Genomic DNA, 19,187 nt, shown 5'->3' with positions numbered 1-19,187 from the left:
GTTTTACTGTGGATATAGATACTTTTGTACCTTGTTTCCTCCAGCATCTTCACAAGGTCCTTTGCTGTTGTTCTGGGATTGATTTGCACTTTTTGCACCAAAGTACGTTCATCTCTAGGAGACAGAACGCGTCTCCTTCCTGAGCGGTATGACGGCTGCGTGGTCCCATGGTGTTTATACTTGCATACTATTGTTTGTACAGATGAACGTGGTACCTTCAGGCGTTTGGAAATTACTCCCAAGGATGAACCAGACTTGTGGAGGTCTACAATTTATTTTCTGAGGTCTTGGCTGATTTCTTTTGATTTTCCCATGATGTCAAGCAAAGAGGCACTGAGTTTGAAGGTAGGCCTTGAAATACATCCACAGGTACACCTCCAATTGACTCAAATGATGTCAATTAGCCTATCAGAAGCTTCTAAAGCCATGACATCATTTTCTGGAATTTTCCAAGCTGTTTAAAGGCATAGTCAACTTAGTGTATGTAAACTTCTGACCCACTGGAATTGTGATACAGTGAATTATAAGTGAAATAATCTGTCTGTAAACAATTGTTGGAAAAATTACTTGTGTCATGCACAAAGTAGATGTCCTAACCGACTTGCCAAAACTATAGTTTGTTAACAAGAAATTTGTGGAGAGGTTGAAAAACGAGTTTTAAAGTGTATGTAAACTTCCAAATTCAACTGTATGTGGTTTGTATACATCAAGTATCATCCAGTATCAAGTATCTGTGGTTTACATACTGTAAAGTATCTATAGTATAATATAAGCCCTCTCACCTTCTCTGGAAGCTGGGACTCCACCTCCTTCTTGAGTCGTCTCAGCAGGAAGGGGCGGAGCACCTTGTGGAGACGGCGGATAATCAGGATGGTCTCTTCCTCATTCAAGTCCACCTGGGGACCAATCAGGATCATCCATTAACTTAATCTACTAACAAGCTAGTTACTACTGTAATTACTCATGTAGTTATTCTAGGGTTGATGAACTGTTGTGTGGTCAAGGACAAAGGTTACCACAGGCCCGTCTGACTGAATATGGCCCAAAGTGCTGATTTGTGGTTAGTATCTCTCATCTCCAAATCTTTTCACCACTTTCAGTTCCATTTATTTAATTATTGCCGTTTGAAAGCTGGGCAGAAGTTCCCTCTTGAAAACATAAGAGATACATTTCACAGTGGCGCATATTACATATTATTTCACAAGAGGAGTGTAGAGAAACGATGAATGCAGATAGGTTTCATCATAGTAAAAGTTGTATTTCACAGGAAGATGAATCAGAACAACTCTGCAGTTAGAACGTTCCACCATCTACTGTACTGCCATATTATTATCTATAGTTATTCACATGGTGATCGCTGCAGTCTGCACCTTTCTGTCATTGAATTCAAATCTTTCATTTATAGAGATTTAGAAACATTGGTAATGCAGGCTTACACCTACCTTTGCTAGGTTATTGATGCATTGTATGTATGTTTTGGACTGTGTTTGTCACCTAACTTTACCTTGTAAAGTAGATATGCATTTGACACTCACCCTCTCCCCGGTCATGGCGAAGGGGGCGTTGAACCACTGTTCGAAGGTGTTGCAGGACTTGAAGATGGTAGGCAGCAGGAAGTTGAGCAGGGCCCAGAGCTCCGGCAGCTTGTTCTGCAGTGGCGTACCCGTCAAGAGGAGGCGCCGTGGGGCCACATAGTGGGTGTTCAACACCTGGGTCAGCTTGCAGTGGTGGTTCTTCATACGGTGACCCTCGTCAACTATCATGTACTTCCAACGGATCTGGGAAGGGGGGATGGTGTGTGTGTATAGAAGGTGTGGGGGGATAGAAGGTAAAGTGGGTTTTAGTGCATCAGTGGCTTTGGGCTAAGCACCTGACCCTCCTGTGGAGCCACATGTAGAGGGTTAGGGAGGAGAGGAGAGGGGGGAGAGGGGCAGAGAAGGAGAAGGGGGAGAGGGGCAGAGGGGGAGAGGGGCAGAGGGGCAGAGGAGAAGGGGGAGAGGGGCAGAGAAGGAGAGGGAAAGAGAGGAGGACAGTATCTCTGGGATAGAGGAGGGGGTAAGATGAGAGTGAAGGACGCAGAGGGGTAAGAGGGAGAGAAAGAAAGGATATTTCCGTCCTACCTTGGCCAGGATCTGTTTGTCCTTAATGATGTACTCGTAGGTGGTGAGAAGGACGTTGAACTTCCCGCTGCGGAGCTGAGCCACCAGGCCTCGTCTCATAGCAGGGGTCCCCTGTAACACAGACACACAGCAGAGTCAGACAGACAGAAGACAGAGGTTATGTCCCAATTATCCTTACTTCCTCCCAGTCTGCAGTGTTCACTGATTTGAAAGGAAAGCCATTGCCTTCACCAATCCAGTGCATTTAGATTTGTGGGAACTAATGAACGAGTGCACACTTGAGCAGAAGGGAGATATTTTTGGGACGCTGCAGAACGCTACCTGTGGAGTGGAAGAAGAAAGGACTGATGAATATGATGTCTCTCACCTTGTAGGCAATCTTCACAACGGACGGAGACCATTTATCCAGCTCATAGACCCAGTTGGACAGAGTCCTGGAGGACAGAGAGATCAGAGAAGAATATATCATATACACTCTGAAATGTAGGAACGATTAAGGCTGGGATGTTAGAAACACATCACACTACTCTACATAATCAACATTCTTCTCACACCACACCACACCACACCACACCACACCACACCACACCACACCACACCACACCACCACACCACACCACACCACACCACAACACACCACACCACAACACAGTGAACTGAAGAATACTTATTTTCCACCATAATTTGCAAATAAATTCATAGAAAATCCTACAATGTGATTTTCTGGATTTTTGTCTTCTCATTTTGTCTGTCATAGTTGACGTGTACCTATGATGAAAATTACAGGCCTCTCTCATCTTTTTAAGTGGGAGAACTTGCACAATTGGTGGCTGACTAAATACTTTTTTCCCCCACTGTATATTAGCCATTTCTGAGACTCAGTTAGATAATTCCGTTGATGATACAGCAGTAGCAATACAAGGATATATCATCTACAGAAGGAACATAAATGCCTATTGGGGAGGTGCTGCTGTATATGTTCAGAGACATATTCCTGTAGCTGCAGGTTCACCTGCCTCATTTAAAGCTTCTTCTTTTGGGGCGCTGCTATAGGGCCACCAAGCGGTAACAGTCAGTATCTGGATAATATGTGTGCAATGCTTGATAATGTGTGTGATGTTAGCAGAAAGGTTTATTTTCTGGGTGACCTGAATATAGACTGGTTTTCATCAAGCTGTACACTCAAGAGGAAGCTGCTCACTGTAACCATTGCCTGTAATCTGGTTCAGGTTATTAATCAACCTACCAGGGTGTTTATAAACAGTACATGGACTATAGCGCCTTCGGAAAGTATTCAGACCCCTTGACTTTTTCCACTTTGATACTTTACAGCCTTATTCGAAAATGATTAAATAAATAAAAATCCTCTGCAATCTACACACAATACCCCATAATGACAAAGTGAAAACAGGTTTGTAGAAAAACCAAAAATACCTTATTTACTTAAGTATTCAGACCCTTTGTTATGAGACTCGAAATTGAGCTCAGGTGCATCAAATTCCATTGAACTTGATTGGAGTCCTCCTGTGGTAAATTCAATTGATTGGACATGATTTGGAAAGGTACACACCTGTCTATATAATGTCCCACAGTTGACAGTGTATGTCAGAGCAAAAACCAAGCCATGAGGTCAAAGGAATTGTCCGTAGAGCTCTGAGACAGGATTGTGTCGAGGCACAGATCTGGGGAAGGCTACCAACAAATGTCTGCAGCATTGAAGGTCCCCAAGAACACAGTGGCCTCCATCATTCTTAAATGGAAGAAGTTTGGATCCACCAAGACTCTTCCTAGAGCTGGCCGCCCGGCCAAACTGAGAAATCGGGGGAGAAAGCCTTGGTCAGGGAGGTGACCAAGAACCCGATGGTCACCTTCCAACAGGACAACGACCCTAAGCACACAGCCAAGACAACGCAGGAGTGACTTTGGGACAAGTCTTTGAATGTCCTTGCGTGGCCCAGCCAGAGCCCAGACTTCAACCCGATCGAATATCTCTGAAGAGACCTGAAAATAGCTGTGCAGCGACGCTCCCCATTCAACCTGACAGAGCTTGAGAGGATCTGCAGAGAAGAAAGGGAGAAACTCCCCAAATACAGGTGTGCCAAGCTTGTAGCATCATACCCAAGAACACTCAATGCTGTAATCGCTGCCAAAGGTGCTTCAACAAAGTACTGAGTGAATGAAATTATGGGCAGAAAGACTAATTGAACTTCATCTGTGATTGAATCAGATGGCTCATTTATAACAAAACCTTTTGAGGTTGCCAATTACTTGAATGACTATTAATTGGCAAAGTGGGCAAACTCAGGCATGAAGTGCCAACAACAAGCTGTGAGTCATCATATTAATGCATAAAATACCTAATAATGAAATAAAATCATTGTAATTTAGAATTATGTCAAGTTAATGTGGGTGAGGTTGAAAAAATATTGTTGTCCATCAATAATGAGAAACCTCCTGGCATTGACAACTCAGACGGAAACTACAGAGGATGGTAGCTGATCAATAATGAGAAACCTCCTGGCATTGACAACTCAGACGGAAACTACAGAGGATGGTAGCTGATCAATAATGAGAAACCTCCTGGCATTGACAACTTAGATGGAAAGCTACTGAGGATGGTAGCTGACTCTATAGCCACTCCTATCTGTCATATCTTTAATCTGATTCTGGAGAAACATGTTTGTCCTCAGGCTTGGAGGGAAGCCAAAGTCATTCCTCTACCCAAGAATGGTAAAGCACCCTTTAATGGTTCTAACATCCGAACAATCAGCTTGCTGCCGATTCTTAGCAAACTTTTGGATTGTTTGACCAGATATAATGATATTTCTCTGTAAACAAATTAACAACAGACTTTCAGCATGCTTATAGAGAAGGGCAGTCAGCATGTACTGCACTGACACAAATGACTGATGATTGGTTGAAAGAAATTTATAATAAGATGATTGTGGGAGCTGTACTGTTAGATTTCAGTGCAGCCTTTGATATTATTGACCATAACCTGTTGTTGAGAAAACGTGTTTTATGGCTTTTCAACTTCTGCCATATCGTGGATTCAGAGCTATCTATCTAATAGAACTCAGAGGGTTTTCTTTAATAGAAGCTTCTCTAATGTCAAACATGTAAAGTGTGGTGTACCGCAGGGCAGCTCTCTAGGCCCTCCACTCTTTTCTATTTTTACCAATGACCTGCCACTGGCATTAAACAAAGCATGTGTCCATGTATGCTGATGATTCAACCATATACGAGTCAGCAACCACAGCTAGTGAGATCTCAGCAGGGGTCAGTGGTCAGGGTTATAATAGGGAGGTAACATACGATAGTGGAACGATGATGAGGTAGGGTCAGGGGTCAGTGGTCAGGGTTATAAAAGGGAGGTAACATACGATAGTGGAACGATGATGAGGTAGGGTCAGGGGTCAGTGGTCAGGGTTATAATAGGGAGGTAACATACGATAGTGGAACGATGATGAGGTAGGGTCAGGGGTCAGGGGTCAGGGTTATAATAGGGAGGTAACATACGATAGTGGAACGATGATGAGGTAGGGTCAGGGGTCAGGGTTATAATAGGGAGGTAACATACGATAGTGGAACGATGATGAGGTAGGGTCAGGGGTCAGGGGTCAGGGTTATAATAGGGAGGTAACATACGATAGTGGAACGATGATGAGGTAGGGTCAGGGGTCAGGGTTATAATAGGGAGGTAACATACGATAGTGGAACGATGATGAGGTAGGGTCAGGGGTCAGTGGTCAGGGTTATAAAAGGGAGGTAACATACGATAGTGGAACGATGATGAGGTAGGGTCAGGGGTCAGTGGTCAGGGTTATAATAGGGAGGTAACATACGATAGTGGAACGATGATGAGGTAGGGTCCGTTGAGTCTCTTGTGTTCCATGAGGTATGTAATGAGGGCGATGGTCTGGATGGTCTTTCCCAGCCCCATCTCATCAGCCAGGATACCATTCAGATTATTGTTGTACAGAGACACCATCCACTCCAGACCTTGCACCTGAAACACACAGAGGAGAAGAAGTTAACACTCCCTCCACTCCAGACCCTGCACCTGAAACACACAGAGGAGAAGGGAACAAGTAATTCGACCCACACCACACACAAACAAAATTCCACTGCAGCCCATGGACCTGAGGAGGAACAGGGAAATAGCCGTGTTGTTTTGTTGTGGGTTAGGTTCTCGGTCATGATCAGTACTATACAGGACAGATTTTTACCTGGTAGTGTTTGAGTTACTTTTACCTGGTAGTGTTTGAGTTACTTTTACCTGGTAGTGTTTGAGCTAGTTTTACCTGGTAGTGTTTGAGTTACTTTTACCTGGTCGTGTTTGAGCTAGATTTACCCAGTAGTGTTTGAGTTACTTTTACCTGGTCGTGTTTGAGCTAGTTTTACCTGGTAGTGTTTGAGCATGCCGTTGATGAGCAGCGAAGACTGTTTGTCGACCCTCTCAATGATGGCGTGAGCCACTCCATAGTACGACTGCTGGAAGATGGTCAGTTCAGTCTCTGGCACCGTGTACTCATCATCAACATCCTGCTTTGCAGACCTGAGATACATAAAACATATGTTAATGAACCTATTTAAAACACCCACAAGAGCGGAAATTCACTTTCTTTCAGCTGAAAGACAATGCCTATAGCTTACCCATAAGGTTGCACAACGATTTTAGTCTAAGTCGTTTTTTTGTTGTCAAACTATGATATATTTGCAGTTAAAGTGGGAAATCCACATGATATGATGTGCTAATACTTTTCAGTCTTCGTTTTTTTTTTCAGGGCTGACAACTGACAGCTGGCTAATCTTTTGAATATGGTGTAGCATAACAGATAACATTAGCTAGCTGGATAAGGTTAGCATGCTAGCCATCTACACTGACAGCTGGATAAGGTTAGCATGCTAGCCATCTACACTGACAGCTGGATAAGGTTAGCATGCTAGCCATCTACACTGACAGCTGGATAAGGTTAGCATGCTAGCCATCTACACTGACAGCTGGATAAGGTTAGCATGCTAGCCATCTACACTGACAGCTGGATAAGGTTAGCATGCTAGCCATCTACACTGACAGCTGGATAAGGTTAGCATGCTAGCCATCTACACTGACAGCTGGATAAGGTTAGCAGGCTAGCCATCTACACTGACAGCTGGATAAGGTTAGCATGCTAGCCATCTACACTGACAGCTGGATAAGGTTAGCATGCTAGCCAACTACACTGACAGCTGGATAAGGTTAGCATGCTAGCCAACTACACTGACAGCTGGATAAGGTTAGCATGCTAGCCATCTACACTGACAGCTGGATAAGGTTAGCATGCTAGCCATCTACACTGACAGCTAGATAAGGTTAGCATGCTAGCCATCTACACTGACAGCTGGATAAGGTTAGCATGCTAGCCATCTACACTGACAGCTGGATAAGGTTAGCATGCTAGCCATCTACACTGACAGCTGGATAAGGTTAGCATGCTAGCCATCTACACTGACAGCTGGATAAGGTTAGCATGCTAGCCATCTACACTGACAGCTGGATAAGGTTAGCATGCTAGCCATCTACACTGACAGCTGGATAAGGTTAGCATGCTAGCCATCTACACTGACAGCTGGATAAGGTTAGCATGCTAGCCATCTACACTGACAGCTGGGTAAGGTTAGCATGCTAGCCATCTACACTGACAGCTGGGTAAGGTTAGCATGCTAGCCATCTACACTGACAGCTGGGTAAGGTTAGCATGCTAGCCATCTACACTGACAGCTGGATAAGGTTAGCATGCTAGCCATCTACACTGACAGCTGGATAAGGTTAGCATGCTAGCCATCTACACTGACAGTTGGATAAGGTTAGCATGCTAGCCATCTACACTGACAGCTGGGTAAGGTTAGCATGCTAGCCATCTACACTGACAGCTGGATAAGGTTAGCATGCTAGCCAGCTGTCAGTGCCCTACTTGTTGTAATTCATCCACTCCATGTGGAAATCACCACAACGTTCCCGCCCCCAACGTTCCCGCCCCCAACGTTCCCACCCCCAACGTTCCCACCCCCAACGTTCCCGCCCCCAATTCCTGAATCTGTATTAGCAGCCTACTTCATTCTTTGGAGGTGGAACCTAAACGAGAATTTCCACTATAGGACAGGAATTATGTGGAAATACAGTGGTTCCATACTAACAGTGGTTCCATACCAACAGTGGTTCCATACTAACAGTGGTTCCATACCAACAGTGGTTCCATACCAACAGTGGTTCCATACCAACAGTGGTTCCATACCAACAGTGGTTCCATACCAACAGTGGTTCCATACTAACAGTGGTTCCATACCAACAGTGGTTCCATACTAACAGTGGTTCCATACCAACAGTGGTTCCATACCAACAGTGGTTCCATACCAACAGTGGTTCCATACCAACAGTGGTTCCATACCAACAGTGGTTCCATACTAACAGTGGTTCCATACCAACAGTGGTTCCATACCAACAGTGGTTCCATACCAACAGTGGTTCCATACCAACAGTGGTTCCATACCAACAGCGGTTCCATACCAACAGCGGTTCCATACCAACAGCGGTTCCATACCAACAGCGGTTCCATACCAACAGCGGTTCCATACCAACAGCGGTTCCATACCAACAGCGGTTCCATACTAACAGCGGTTCCATACTAACAGCGGTTCCATACCAACAGCGGTTCCATACCAACAGCGGTTCCATACTAACAGTGGTTCCATACCAACAGTGGTTCCATACCAACAGTGGTTCCATACTAACAGTGGTTCCATACCAACAGTGGTTCCATACTAACAGTGGTTCCATACTAACAGTGGTTCCATACCAACAGTGGTTCCATACTAACAGTGGTTCCATACCAACAGTGGTTCCATACCAACAGTGGTTCCATACCAACAGTGGTTCCATACTAACAGTGGTTCCATACTAACAGCGGTTCCATACCAACAGCGGTTCCATACCAACAGTGGTTCCATACTAACAGTGGTTCCATACTAACAGCGGTTCCATACCAACAGTGGTTCCATACTAGCAGTGGTTCCATACTAACAGTGGTTCCATACCAACAGTGGTTCCATACTAACAGTGGTTCCATACTAACAGTGGTTCCATACCAACAGTGGTTCCATACTAACAGTGGTTCCATACTAACAGTGGTTCCATACCAACAGTGGTTCCATACTAACAGTGGTTCCATACTAACAGTGGTTCCATACCAACAGTGGTTCCATACTAACAGTGGTTCCATACTAACAGTGGTTCCATACCAACAGTGGTTCCATACTAACAGTGGTTCCATACCAACAGTGGTTCCATACCAACAGTGGTTCCATACCAACAGTGGTTCCATACCAACAGTGGTTCCATACCAACAGTGGTTCCATACTAACAGTGGTTCCATACCAACAGTGGTTCCATACCAACAGTGGTTCCATACCAACAGTGGTTCCATACTAACAGTGGTTCCATACCAACAGTGGTTCCATACTAACAGTGGTTCCATACCAACAGTGGTTCCATACTAACAGTGGTTCCATACTAAAATGTTTAAACACAAAGACGAGGCTGATGAAACGGATCACAACATTTAGCTTCAAAGTTGATAAACTATGAATAATTTACATTACAAGTACAGCAATGTGTTCACTCGTCTCGGCCATATGCGTGAATGTTTCAAAATGCTATTACGGGAGAACGCCGTTCTCAAACGTGCACTTGATGCCAGCGGTTTTTATAATGCGACAGAGATGGATATACAGCCTAATGGTAGAAACTTAGAAAGAGGGAATATCTGAAGTTGCAACAACAGGATTGTGCCTTACTACCTTTGGACAGTAGAAGAAGAAATGCTGCTTTTAATATCAGGAAAAACCTTAAAGAATGTGCTTTTTTTCTATGGTGGGACTTTAGCTGTAGGCTATTGAAAGCAAGGTAAGATGTAAAACATTCAGGTTTCAAACAATGACATGGCTGGCTAGGCTTCGCATATGGAATTAGGTTATGGAAATGTAGAATATTAGAATATCATTCCAATGTTGGGCCAATAGGCCTATTAGAATGGACATCTGACTCTCTCCCAGCCTGTCTGCAGCCCGCTGAACCGGGGCTGAGGGAGCTGTTCAAAAAGGTCAATGCGACCATTCTTCAGCGACTGAGGCAGAGAAAGTGAAGGCTGGGGAACACGTGTTCTGTAATGTATATTGTTGTGTTATGTTGTTTAATGGGGCAGCTGGTGGTGGAATGTCTCTAACTTTTTACATTTTTTACATTTTTAGTCATTTAGCAGACGCTCTTATCCAGAGCGACTTACAGTTAGTGAGTGCATACATTATTATTTTTTCATACTGGCCCCCTGTGGGAATCGAACTCACAACCCTGGCGTTGCAAACGCCATGCTTTACCAATTGAGCTACATCCCTGCCGGCCATTCCCTCCCCTACCCTGGACGACGCTGGGCCAATTGCGCGCCGCCCCATGGGTCTCCCGGTCACGGCCGGCTACGACAGAGCCTGGATTCGAACCAGGATCTCTAGTGGCACAGCTAGCACTGCGATGCAGTGCCTTAGACCACTGCGCCACTCTGGAGACTGTGGCACATTAACTTCAGTTTATTCAGTAACCAGTTCACATTAACATTGTTCTCTCTTAGATATATTGTATACATGTGGTTAACATGTTCAATTAATACATTATAATTATTAATAATGTAAGTAAGCTTTTCACGGTAAGGTCTACACACACCTGTTGTATTCGGTGCATGTGACAAATAACATTTGATTTGATTTAATGGATGTTAGTCTGTTTTCATTAAGATGCAAAAAGGTTTTTTCTTAACAAATTAAGTTAATGTAATGTCTGTATCTGTCTCAGAAATACACCAATTACTTTAAATGCACTGCAAATGACCTAGACCCATGTTGGCATATCAAAACAAAAACAAAAAAACTGTATATACAATTTTGGGACGGTTGAAACTGCACTTCGGGACGGTGAGGCAAAAAGTTAGTTGTGAGCCCTATACACATCCTTACTGTAGTATATCAATCCATTCCAAATCTGTATCCTATACATGACACAGGGGTGGCATATGCTGATATTGCCTAAGGTGGCAGCAGAACTGCTAGGACCGGGCCTGACCAACACAATCATTTGCCTCTAATTTACTTGTGTTTGCAGTGGACCTTGGCCTGCTCGAAGTGAGCCGCTGCTGTCGGGAAGTCAAAACTGTCCAACTCCTTGGAGCCGCTTGATGCACATCAGCCTCATTACTTTGTCCTCAAGAAGGAGCGATCTGGAGGCCGTCTTTACTCTGTTTTGGAGAAAAAATCCTACATCCTATTATCCTACACCCCCAACACTAATGTCCAGCAGCTTGAGGATTTATTATCCTACACCCCCAACACTAATGTCCAGCAGCTTGAGGATTTATTATCCTACACCCCCAACACTAATGTCCAGCAGCTTGAGGATTTATTATCCTACACACCCCAACACTAATGTCCAGCAGCTTGAGGATTTATTATCCTACACCCCCAACACTAATGTCCAGCAGCTTGAGGATTTATTATCCTACACCCCCAACACTAATGTCCAGCAGCTTGAGGATGTATTATCCTACACCCCCAACACTAATGTCCAGCAGCTTGAGGATTTATTATCCTACACCCCCAACACTAATGTCCAGCAGCTTGAGGATTTATTATCCTACACCCCCAACACTAATGTCCAGCAGCTTGAGGATTTATTATCCTACACCCCCAACACTAATGTCCAGCAGCTTGAGGATTTATTATCCTACACCCCCAACACTAATGTCCAGCAGCTTGAGGATGTATTATCCTACACCCCCCGACACTAATGTCCAGCAGCTTGAGGATTTATTATCCTACACCCCCAACACTAATGTCCAGCAGCTTGAGGATTTATTATCCTACACCCCCAACACTAATGTCCAGCAGCTTGAGGATTTATTATCCTACACCCCCAACACTAATGTCCAGCAGCTTGAGGATTTATTATCCTACACCCCCCACACTAATGTCCAGCAGCTTGAGGATTTATTATCCTACACCCCCGACACTAATGTCCAGCAGCTTGAGGATTTATTATCCTACACCCCCAACACTAATGTCCAGCAGCTTGAGGATTTATTATCCTACACCCCCAACACTAATGTCCAGCAGCTTGAGGATGTATTATCCTACACCCCCAACACTAATGTCCAGCAGCTTGAGGATTTATTATCCTACACCCCCGACACTAATGTCCAGCAGCTTGAGGATTTATTATCCTACACCCCCAACACTAATGTCCAGCAGCTTGAGGATTTATTATCCTACACCCCCAACACTAATGTCCAGCAGCTTGAGGATGTATTATCCTACACCCCCCGACACTAATGTCCAGCAGCTTGAGAATTTATTATCCTACACCCCCCAACACTAATGTCCAGCAGCTTGAGGATTTATTATCCTACACCCCCAACACTAATGTCCAGCAGCTTGAGGATGTATTATCCTACACCCCCAACACTAATGTCCAGCAGCTTGAGGATTTATTATCCTACACCCCCAACACTAATGTCCAGCAGCTTGAGGATTTATTATCCTACACCCCCAACACTAATGTCCAGCAGCTTGAGGATGTATTATCCTACACCCCCAACACTAATGTCCAGCAGCTTGAGGATTTATTATCCTACACCCCCAACACTAATGTCCAGCAGCTTGAGGATTTATTATCCTACACCCCCAACACTAATGTCCAGCAGCTTGAGGATTTGGCTGGCAACAATTTAATTAATCAGCTTTTTCATTTTTTTACCAGCCAAAAGCTGGCATTTACCGGCTAACGGAAACCCTGGTGTGAAGGAAGACCTATTATATTATGTGCATGGATTATGGATTAGGGGTCAGAGGTTAGGGTCAGGGTGTGAAAGGGAGACCTACTCGATGTTGTGCTTGGGTTAGGGGTCAAAGGTTAGGGTTAGGGTGTGAAAGGGAGACCTACTCGATGTTGTGCTTGGGTTAGGGGTCAAAGGTTAGGGTTTGAAAGGGAGACATACTCAATGATGTGCTTGGGTTAGGGGTCAGAGGTTAGGTTGTGAAAGGGAGACCAACTCAATGATTTACTTGGGTAAGGGGTCAGAGGTTAGGGTCAGGTTGTGAAAGGGAGACCTACTCGATGATGTGCTTGGGTAAGAGGTCAGAGGTCAGAGGTTAGGGTCAGGGTGTGAAAGGGAGACTTACTCGATGATGTGCTTGGGTAAGGGGTTAGGGGTCAGAAATTAGGGTCAGGGTGTGAAAGGGAGACCTACTCGATGTTGTGCTTGGGTTAGGGGTCAAAGGTTAGGGTTTGAAAGGGAGACATACTCGATGATGTGCTTGGGTAAGAGGTCAGAGGTCAGAGGTTAGGGTCAGGGTGTGAAAGGGAGACTTACTCGATGATGTGCTTGGGTAAGGGGTTAGGGGTCAGAGGTTAGGGTCAGGGTGTGAAAGGGAGACCTACTCGATGATGTGTTTGGGTAAGGGGTTAGGGGTCAGAGGTCAGGGTGTGAAAGGGAGACCTACTCGATGATGTGTTTGGTTACGATCTCTGGGAACTCGTCACTGTTGGGATCGATGATCTTCTTCTCTTCAGACTGAGAGTCTGGCCGGCTAGACACTCCAGGGACCTCCTCTTCATCCTGAAACACACAGAATGGGTTTTACTACAGTCCCGTGGAAAGTATTTGCCGCCTTTCAAATGTTCTCTACTTTTGCATATTTGTGATACTGAATGTTATCAGATCTTCAACCAAAACCTAATATTCGATAAAGAGAACCTGAATTAACAAATAATACAACAATTACCGTATTTTCCGCACTATAAGGCGCACCGGATTATAAAGCGCACCTTCAATGACTGGCTTATTTTAGAACTGTTTTCATATATAGGGCGCACCGGATTATAAGGCGCATAGAATAGAAGATAGTCAAACGATTGACTGGGGTTGCGTTATGCATCCACTAGATGGAGCTGTGCTAAAGGGAATGTCAACAAAACAGTCAGATAAAGTCAAACTTTATTAACATTTACATTTTAGTCATTTAGCAGACGCTCTTATCCAGAGCGACTTACAGTTAGTGCATACATTATTTTTTATACCCCCCGTGGGAATTGAACCCACAGCCCTGGTGTTGCAAACACCATGCTCTACCAACTGAGCTACATCCCTGCCGGCCATTCCCTCCCCTACCCTGGACGACGCTGGGCCAATTGTGCACCGCCCCATGGGTCTCCCGGTCGCGGCCAGCTACAACAGAGCCTGGATTAAGCATTCTGACAACTCCGTTCACTCCCATGGTAACGTTGTTCAAACGTTAATGTGCATATTAACAATATCTCCCAGCCTTGCTCACTCTTCTCCCAAACGTGGAGGGGAACTTTTCCCTGATTCAGTAAACACATAGTAAAAGAAACAGTCTGATACCACTAAATCAAACGTTAGTGCATAACTCAACATTGTTCAGTTACGTATAACACGTAAAACTCACTTTTCAGTTCATTCCCCGTCCACGAATCCCTCGAATTCTTCTTCTTCAGTGTCCGAATTGAACAGTTGGGCGACTACGGCATCCAACCTGCCCGGCTCCCTCTCGTCATTATCCGAGTCAGTGTCGCTGCTGTTGCCTGGCAGTTTAGAGATTATTCCTGCCTTCGTGAAAGCTTGGACCACAGTTGAGACTGATATATCAGCCCATTGATTCATTAATGTTGAATTCTCTCGCTGCTGCTCTATTCCCATATTCTACTGCGTGACCGACAGCCTTGAGCTTGAACTCTGCGTCGTAAGCGTGTCTCTTGAAAGCTGCCATTTTGGGGTCTTTATACACAGACAAGTGGTGTGGGACTGTGAGTAAGCACAGTACCAGTGTTTACTGACAACGGTAGCCGTAATGCTGCAAGCGGTGCGGCTGTGTAGTGTACCAGTCGTACTGAAACATTTCATTATTATTAAATTGTTTTTATTGGTTTTTCATACTGAAACATTTTGACAGAGCGCCTTGAGCGGCGTGTACAACCAGCATGGATCAACCAATTAACCAATTGATCCATATATAAAGCGCTCCGGATTATAAGGCGCACTGTCGTTTTTGGAGAAAATTAAAGGCTTTTAAGTGTGCCTTATAGTGCGGAAAATACGGTATATACTTCTTTCATTTATTTCATAAAGAAAGTTATGCAACACCCAATTCCCCTGTGTGAAAAAGTAATTGCCCCCCTTACACTCAATAACTGGTTGTGCCACCTTTAGCTGCAATGACTCCAACCAAATGCTTCCTGTAGTTGTTGATCAGTCTCTCACGTCACTGTGGAGGAATTTTGGCCCACTCTTGCATGCAGAACTGCTTTAACTCAGCGACATTTGTGGGTTTTCAAGTGTGAACGAACTGCTCGTTTCAAGTCCTGCCACAACATCTCGATTCGGATGAGGTCTGGACTTTGACTAGGCCATTCCAAAACTTCACATTTGTTGCTTCTTAGCCATTTTCATGTAGACTTGATTGTGTGTTTTGGATCATTGTCTTGTTGCATGACCCAGCTGCTCTTCAGCTTCAGCTCACAGACGGATGGTCTGACATTCTCCTGTAGAATTCTCTGATACAGAGCAGAATTCATGGTTCCTTCTATTAAGGCAAGTCGTCCAGGTCCTGAGGCAGCAAAGCATCCCCAAACCATCACACCACCACCACCATGCTTGACCTTTGGTATGAGGTTCTTACTGTGGAATGCAGTGTTTGGTTTTGGCCAGGCATAACTGGGACCCATCTCGTCCAAACAGTTGACTCAAGTTTTCCAAAAAGCACCTGGAAGATCCTAGATGATCATCAAGAATCTTGGAAGAATGTTCTATAGACAGATGCATTCCACTGTAAGGACCTCATATCAACGGTTATCGGTAAACTCAGGTCCCCTTTATCTAATATTAGGTTTTGACTGAAGATCTGATAACTTTCAGTATCAAAAAAATCAGAAAAGGGGCAAATACTTTTTCACGGCCCTGTATGTTAGAAACTCCAGAGGACATAGGAAGAGGGGAAGGTGACAGGGAGGCTAATGAAGCTAAGTTAAGACAAAAGCAGTCAGACATCTGCAGGAGCTGACAACTGAGGGCTGAAGTGGGCCGTCGCGGTGTAGAGGTCGGGAGTCTAACTCTATGGGATGTCCGCTTTAATGAGACGAGACACTCACCTCCTCCTCAAACTCTGAGCCGCTCTCCTCACTGTCTGACCTTGGAGCCACTTCATATCTGAGTTTAAAAGAAGGAAAATGACGGGTTACAAGTCAAATAAAATAATACAACTGAAACTAGAAAATATCAATAATGTAGGATTTTCATGTGTCTTACCCAGGGTTCATCTCTAACCAGGCCTCCAACTGTGAGGACTTGGGGGCGTCGAGTCCCTGCAGAACCATCCCTGTTTCTGTCTGAATCACTTTGACTGGCAGCTCACTCATCTGACTGCTCTCATCCATGGGCTGTAGAGACAACACACTATTACTACAGACATCATCCATGGGCTGTAGAGACAACACACTATTAATACAGACATCATCCATGGGCTGTAGAGACAACACACTATTACTACAGACATCATCCATGGGCTGTAGAGACAACACACTATTACTACAGACATCATCCATGGGCTGTAGAGACAACACACTATTACTACAGACATCATCCATGGGCTGTAGAGACAACACACTATTACTACAGACATCATCCATGGACTATAGAGACAACACACTATTACTACAGACATCATCCATGGACTATAGAGACAACACACTATTACTACAGACATCATCCATGGGCTGTAGAGACAACACACTATTACTACAGACATCATCCATGGACTATAGAGACAACACACTATTACTACAGACATCATCCATAGGCTGTAGAGACAACACACTATTACTACAGACATCATCCATGGACTATAGAGACAACACACTATTACTACAGACATCATCCATGGGCTGTAGAGACAACACACTATTACTACAGACATCATCCATGGGCTGTAGAGACAACACACTATTACTACAGACATCATCCATGGGCTGTAGAGACAACACACTATTACTACAGACATCATCCATGGACTGTAGAGACAACACACTATTACTACAGACATCATCCATGGGCTGTAGAGACAACACACTATTACTACAGACATCATCCATGGACTGTAGAGACAACACACTATTACTACAGACATCATCCATGGGCTGTAGAGACAACACACTATTAATACAGACATCATCCATAGGCTGTAGAGACAACACACTATTACTACAGACATCATCCATGGGCTGTAGAGACAACACACTATTACTACAGACATCATCCATGGACTATAGAGACAACACACTATTACTACAGACATCATCCATGGACTATAGAGACAACACACTATTACTACAGACATCATCCATGGGCTGTAGAGACAACACACTATTACTACAGACATCATCCATGGGCTGTAGAGACAACACACTATTACTACAGACATCATCCATGGGCTGTAGAGACAACCCACTATTACTACAGACATCATCCATGGACTATAGAGACAACACACTATTACTACAGACATCATCCATGGACTATAGAGACAACACACTATTACTACAGACATCATCCATGGGCTGTAGAGACAACACACTATTAATACAGACATCATCCATGGGCTGTAGAGACAACACACTATTACTACAGACATCATCCATGGACTATAGAGACAACACACTATTAATACAGACATCATCCATGGGCTGTAGAGACAACACACTATTATAAATAATAATAATAATAATATGCCATTTAGCAGACGCTTTTATCCAAAGCGACTTACACTACAGACATCATCCATGGGCTGTAGAGACAACACACTATTAATACAGACATCATCCATGGACTATAGAGACAACACACTATTAATACAGAAATCATCCATGGACTGTAGAGACAACACACTATTACTACAGACATCATCCATGGACTATAGAGACAACACACTATTACTACAGACATCATCCATGGGCTGTAGAGACAACACACTATTACTACAGACATCATCCATGGGCTGTAGAGACAACACACTATTACTACAGACATCATCCATGGACTATAGAGACAACACACTATTACTACAGACATCATCCATGGACTATAGAGACAACACACTATTACTACAGACATCATCCATGGACTATAGAGACAACACACTATTACTACAGACATCATCCATGGACTATAGAGACAACACACTATTACTACAGACATCATCCATGGGCTGTAGAGACAACACACTATTACTACAGACATCATCCATGGACTATAGAGACAACACACTATTACTACAGACATCATCCATGGACTATAGAGACAACACACTATTACTACAGACATCATCCATGGACTATAGAGACAACACACTATTACTACAGACATCATCCATGGACTATAGAGACAACCCACTATTACTACAGACATCATCCATGGACTATAGAGACAACACACTATTACTACAGACATCATCCATGGACTATAGAGACAACACACTATTACTACAGACATCATCCATGGACTATAGAGACAACACACTATTAATACAGACATCATCCATGGGCTGTAGAGACAACACACTATTACTACAGACATCATCCATGGACTATAGAGACAACACACTATTACTACAGACATCATCCATGGGCTATAGAGACAACACACTATTACTACAGACATCATCCATGGACTGTAGAGACAACACACTATTACTACAGACATCATCCATGGGCTGTAGAGACAACACACTATTACTACAGACATCATCCATGGACTGTAGAGACAACACACTATTACTACAGACATCATCCATGGGCTGTAGAGACAACACACTATTACTACAGACATCATCCATGGACTGTAGAGACAACACACTATTACTACAGACATCATCCATAGGCTGTAGAGACAACACACTATTACTACAGACATCATC

The 19,187-nt window shown here is 44.0% G+C and overlaps 1 protein-coding gene across 5 annotated transcripts in view; it reads right to left on the bottom strand.

Moving 5' to 3' along the window:
• smarca2 (SWI/SNF related, matrix associated, actin dependent regulator of chromatin, subfamily a, member 2) overlaps positions 1-19,187 on the bottom strand; it is a 214,144-nt gene that overhangs the window by 119,383 nt on the left and 75,574 nt on the right. For all 5 annotated transcript variants that reach the window (XM_041869484.2, XM_041869486.2, XM_041869487.2 and 2 more), the window contains 9 exons: positions 16,526-16,656; positions 16,369-16,426; positions 13,704-13,819; positions 6,525-6,678; positions 5,966-6,129; positions 2,488-2,554; positions 2,121-2,231; positions 1,536-1,778; positions 783-896 (listed from right to left, as the gene is read on the bottom strand). In XM_041869484.2, coding sequence (XP_041725418.1) covers positions 783-896; positions 1,536-1,778; positions 2,121-2,231; positions 2,488-2,554; positions 5,966-6,129; positions 6,525-6,678; positions 13,704-13,819; positions 16,369-16,426; positions 16,526-16,656 — 1,158 coding nt within the window. The remainder of the gene's footprint in view (positions 1-782; positions 897-1,535; positions 1,779-2,120; positions 2,232-2,487; positions 2,555-5,965; positions 6,130-6,524; positions 6,679-13,703; positions 13,820-16,368; positions 16,427-16,525; positions 16,657-19,187) is intronic.

Source organism: Coregonus clupeaformis, unplaced genomic scaffold (genome assembly GCF_020615455.1).
Source record: "Coregonus clupeaformis isolate EN_2021a unplaced genomic scaffold, ASM2061545v1 scaf0167, whole genome shotgun sequence".
Taxonomy (NCBI): domain Eukaryota; kingdom Metazoa; phylum Chordata; class Actinopteri; order Salmoniformes; family Salmonidae; genus Coregonus; species Coregonus clupeaformis.
Note: the sequence above shows the minus strand (reverse complement) of the source record. Positions and strands in the feature narration are given on the sequence as shown.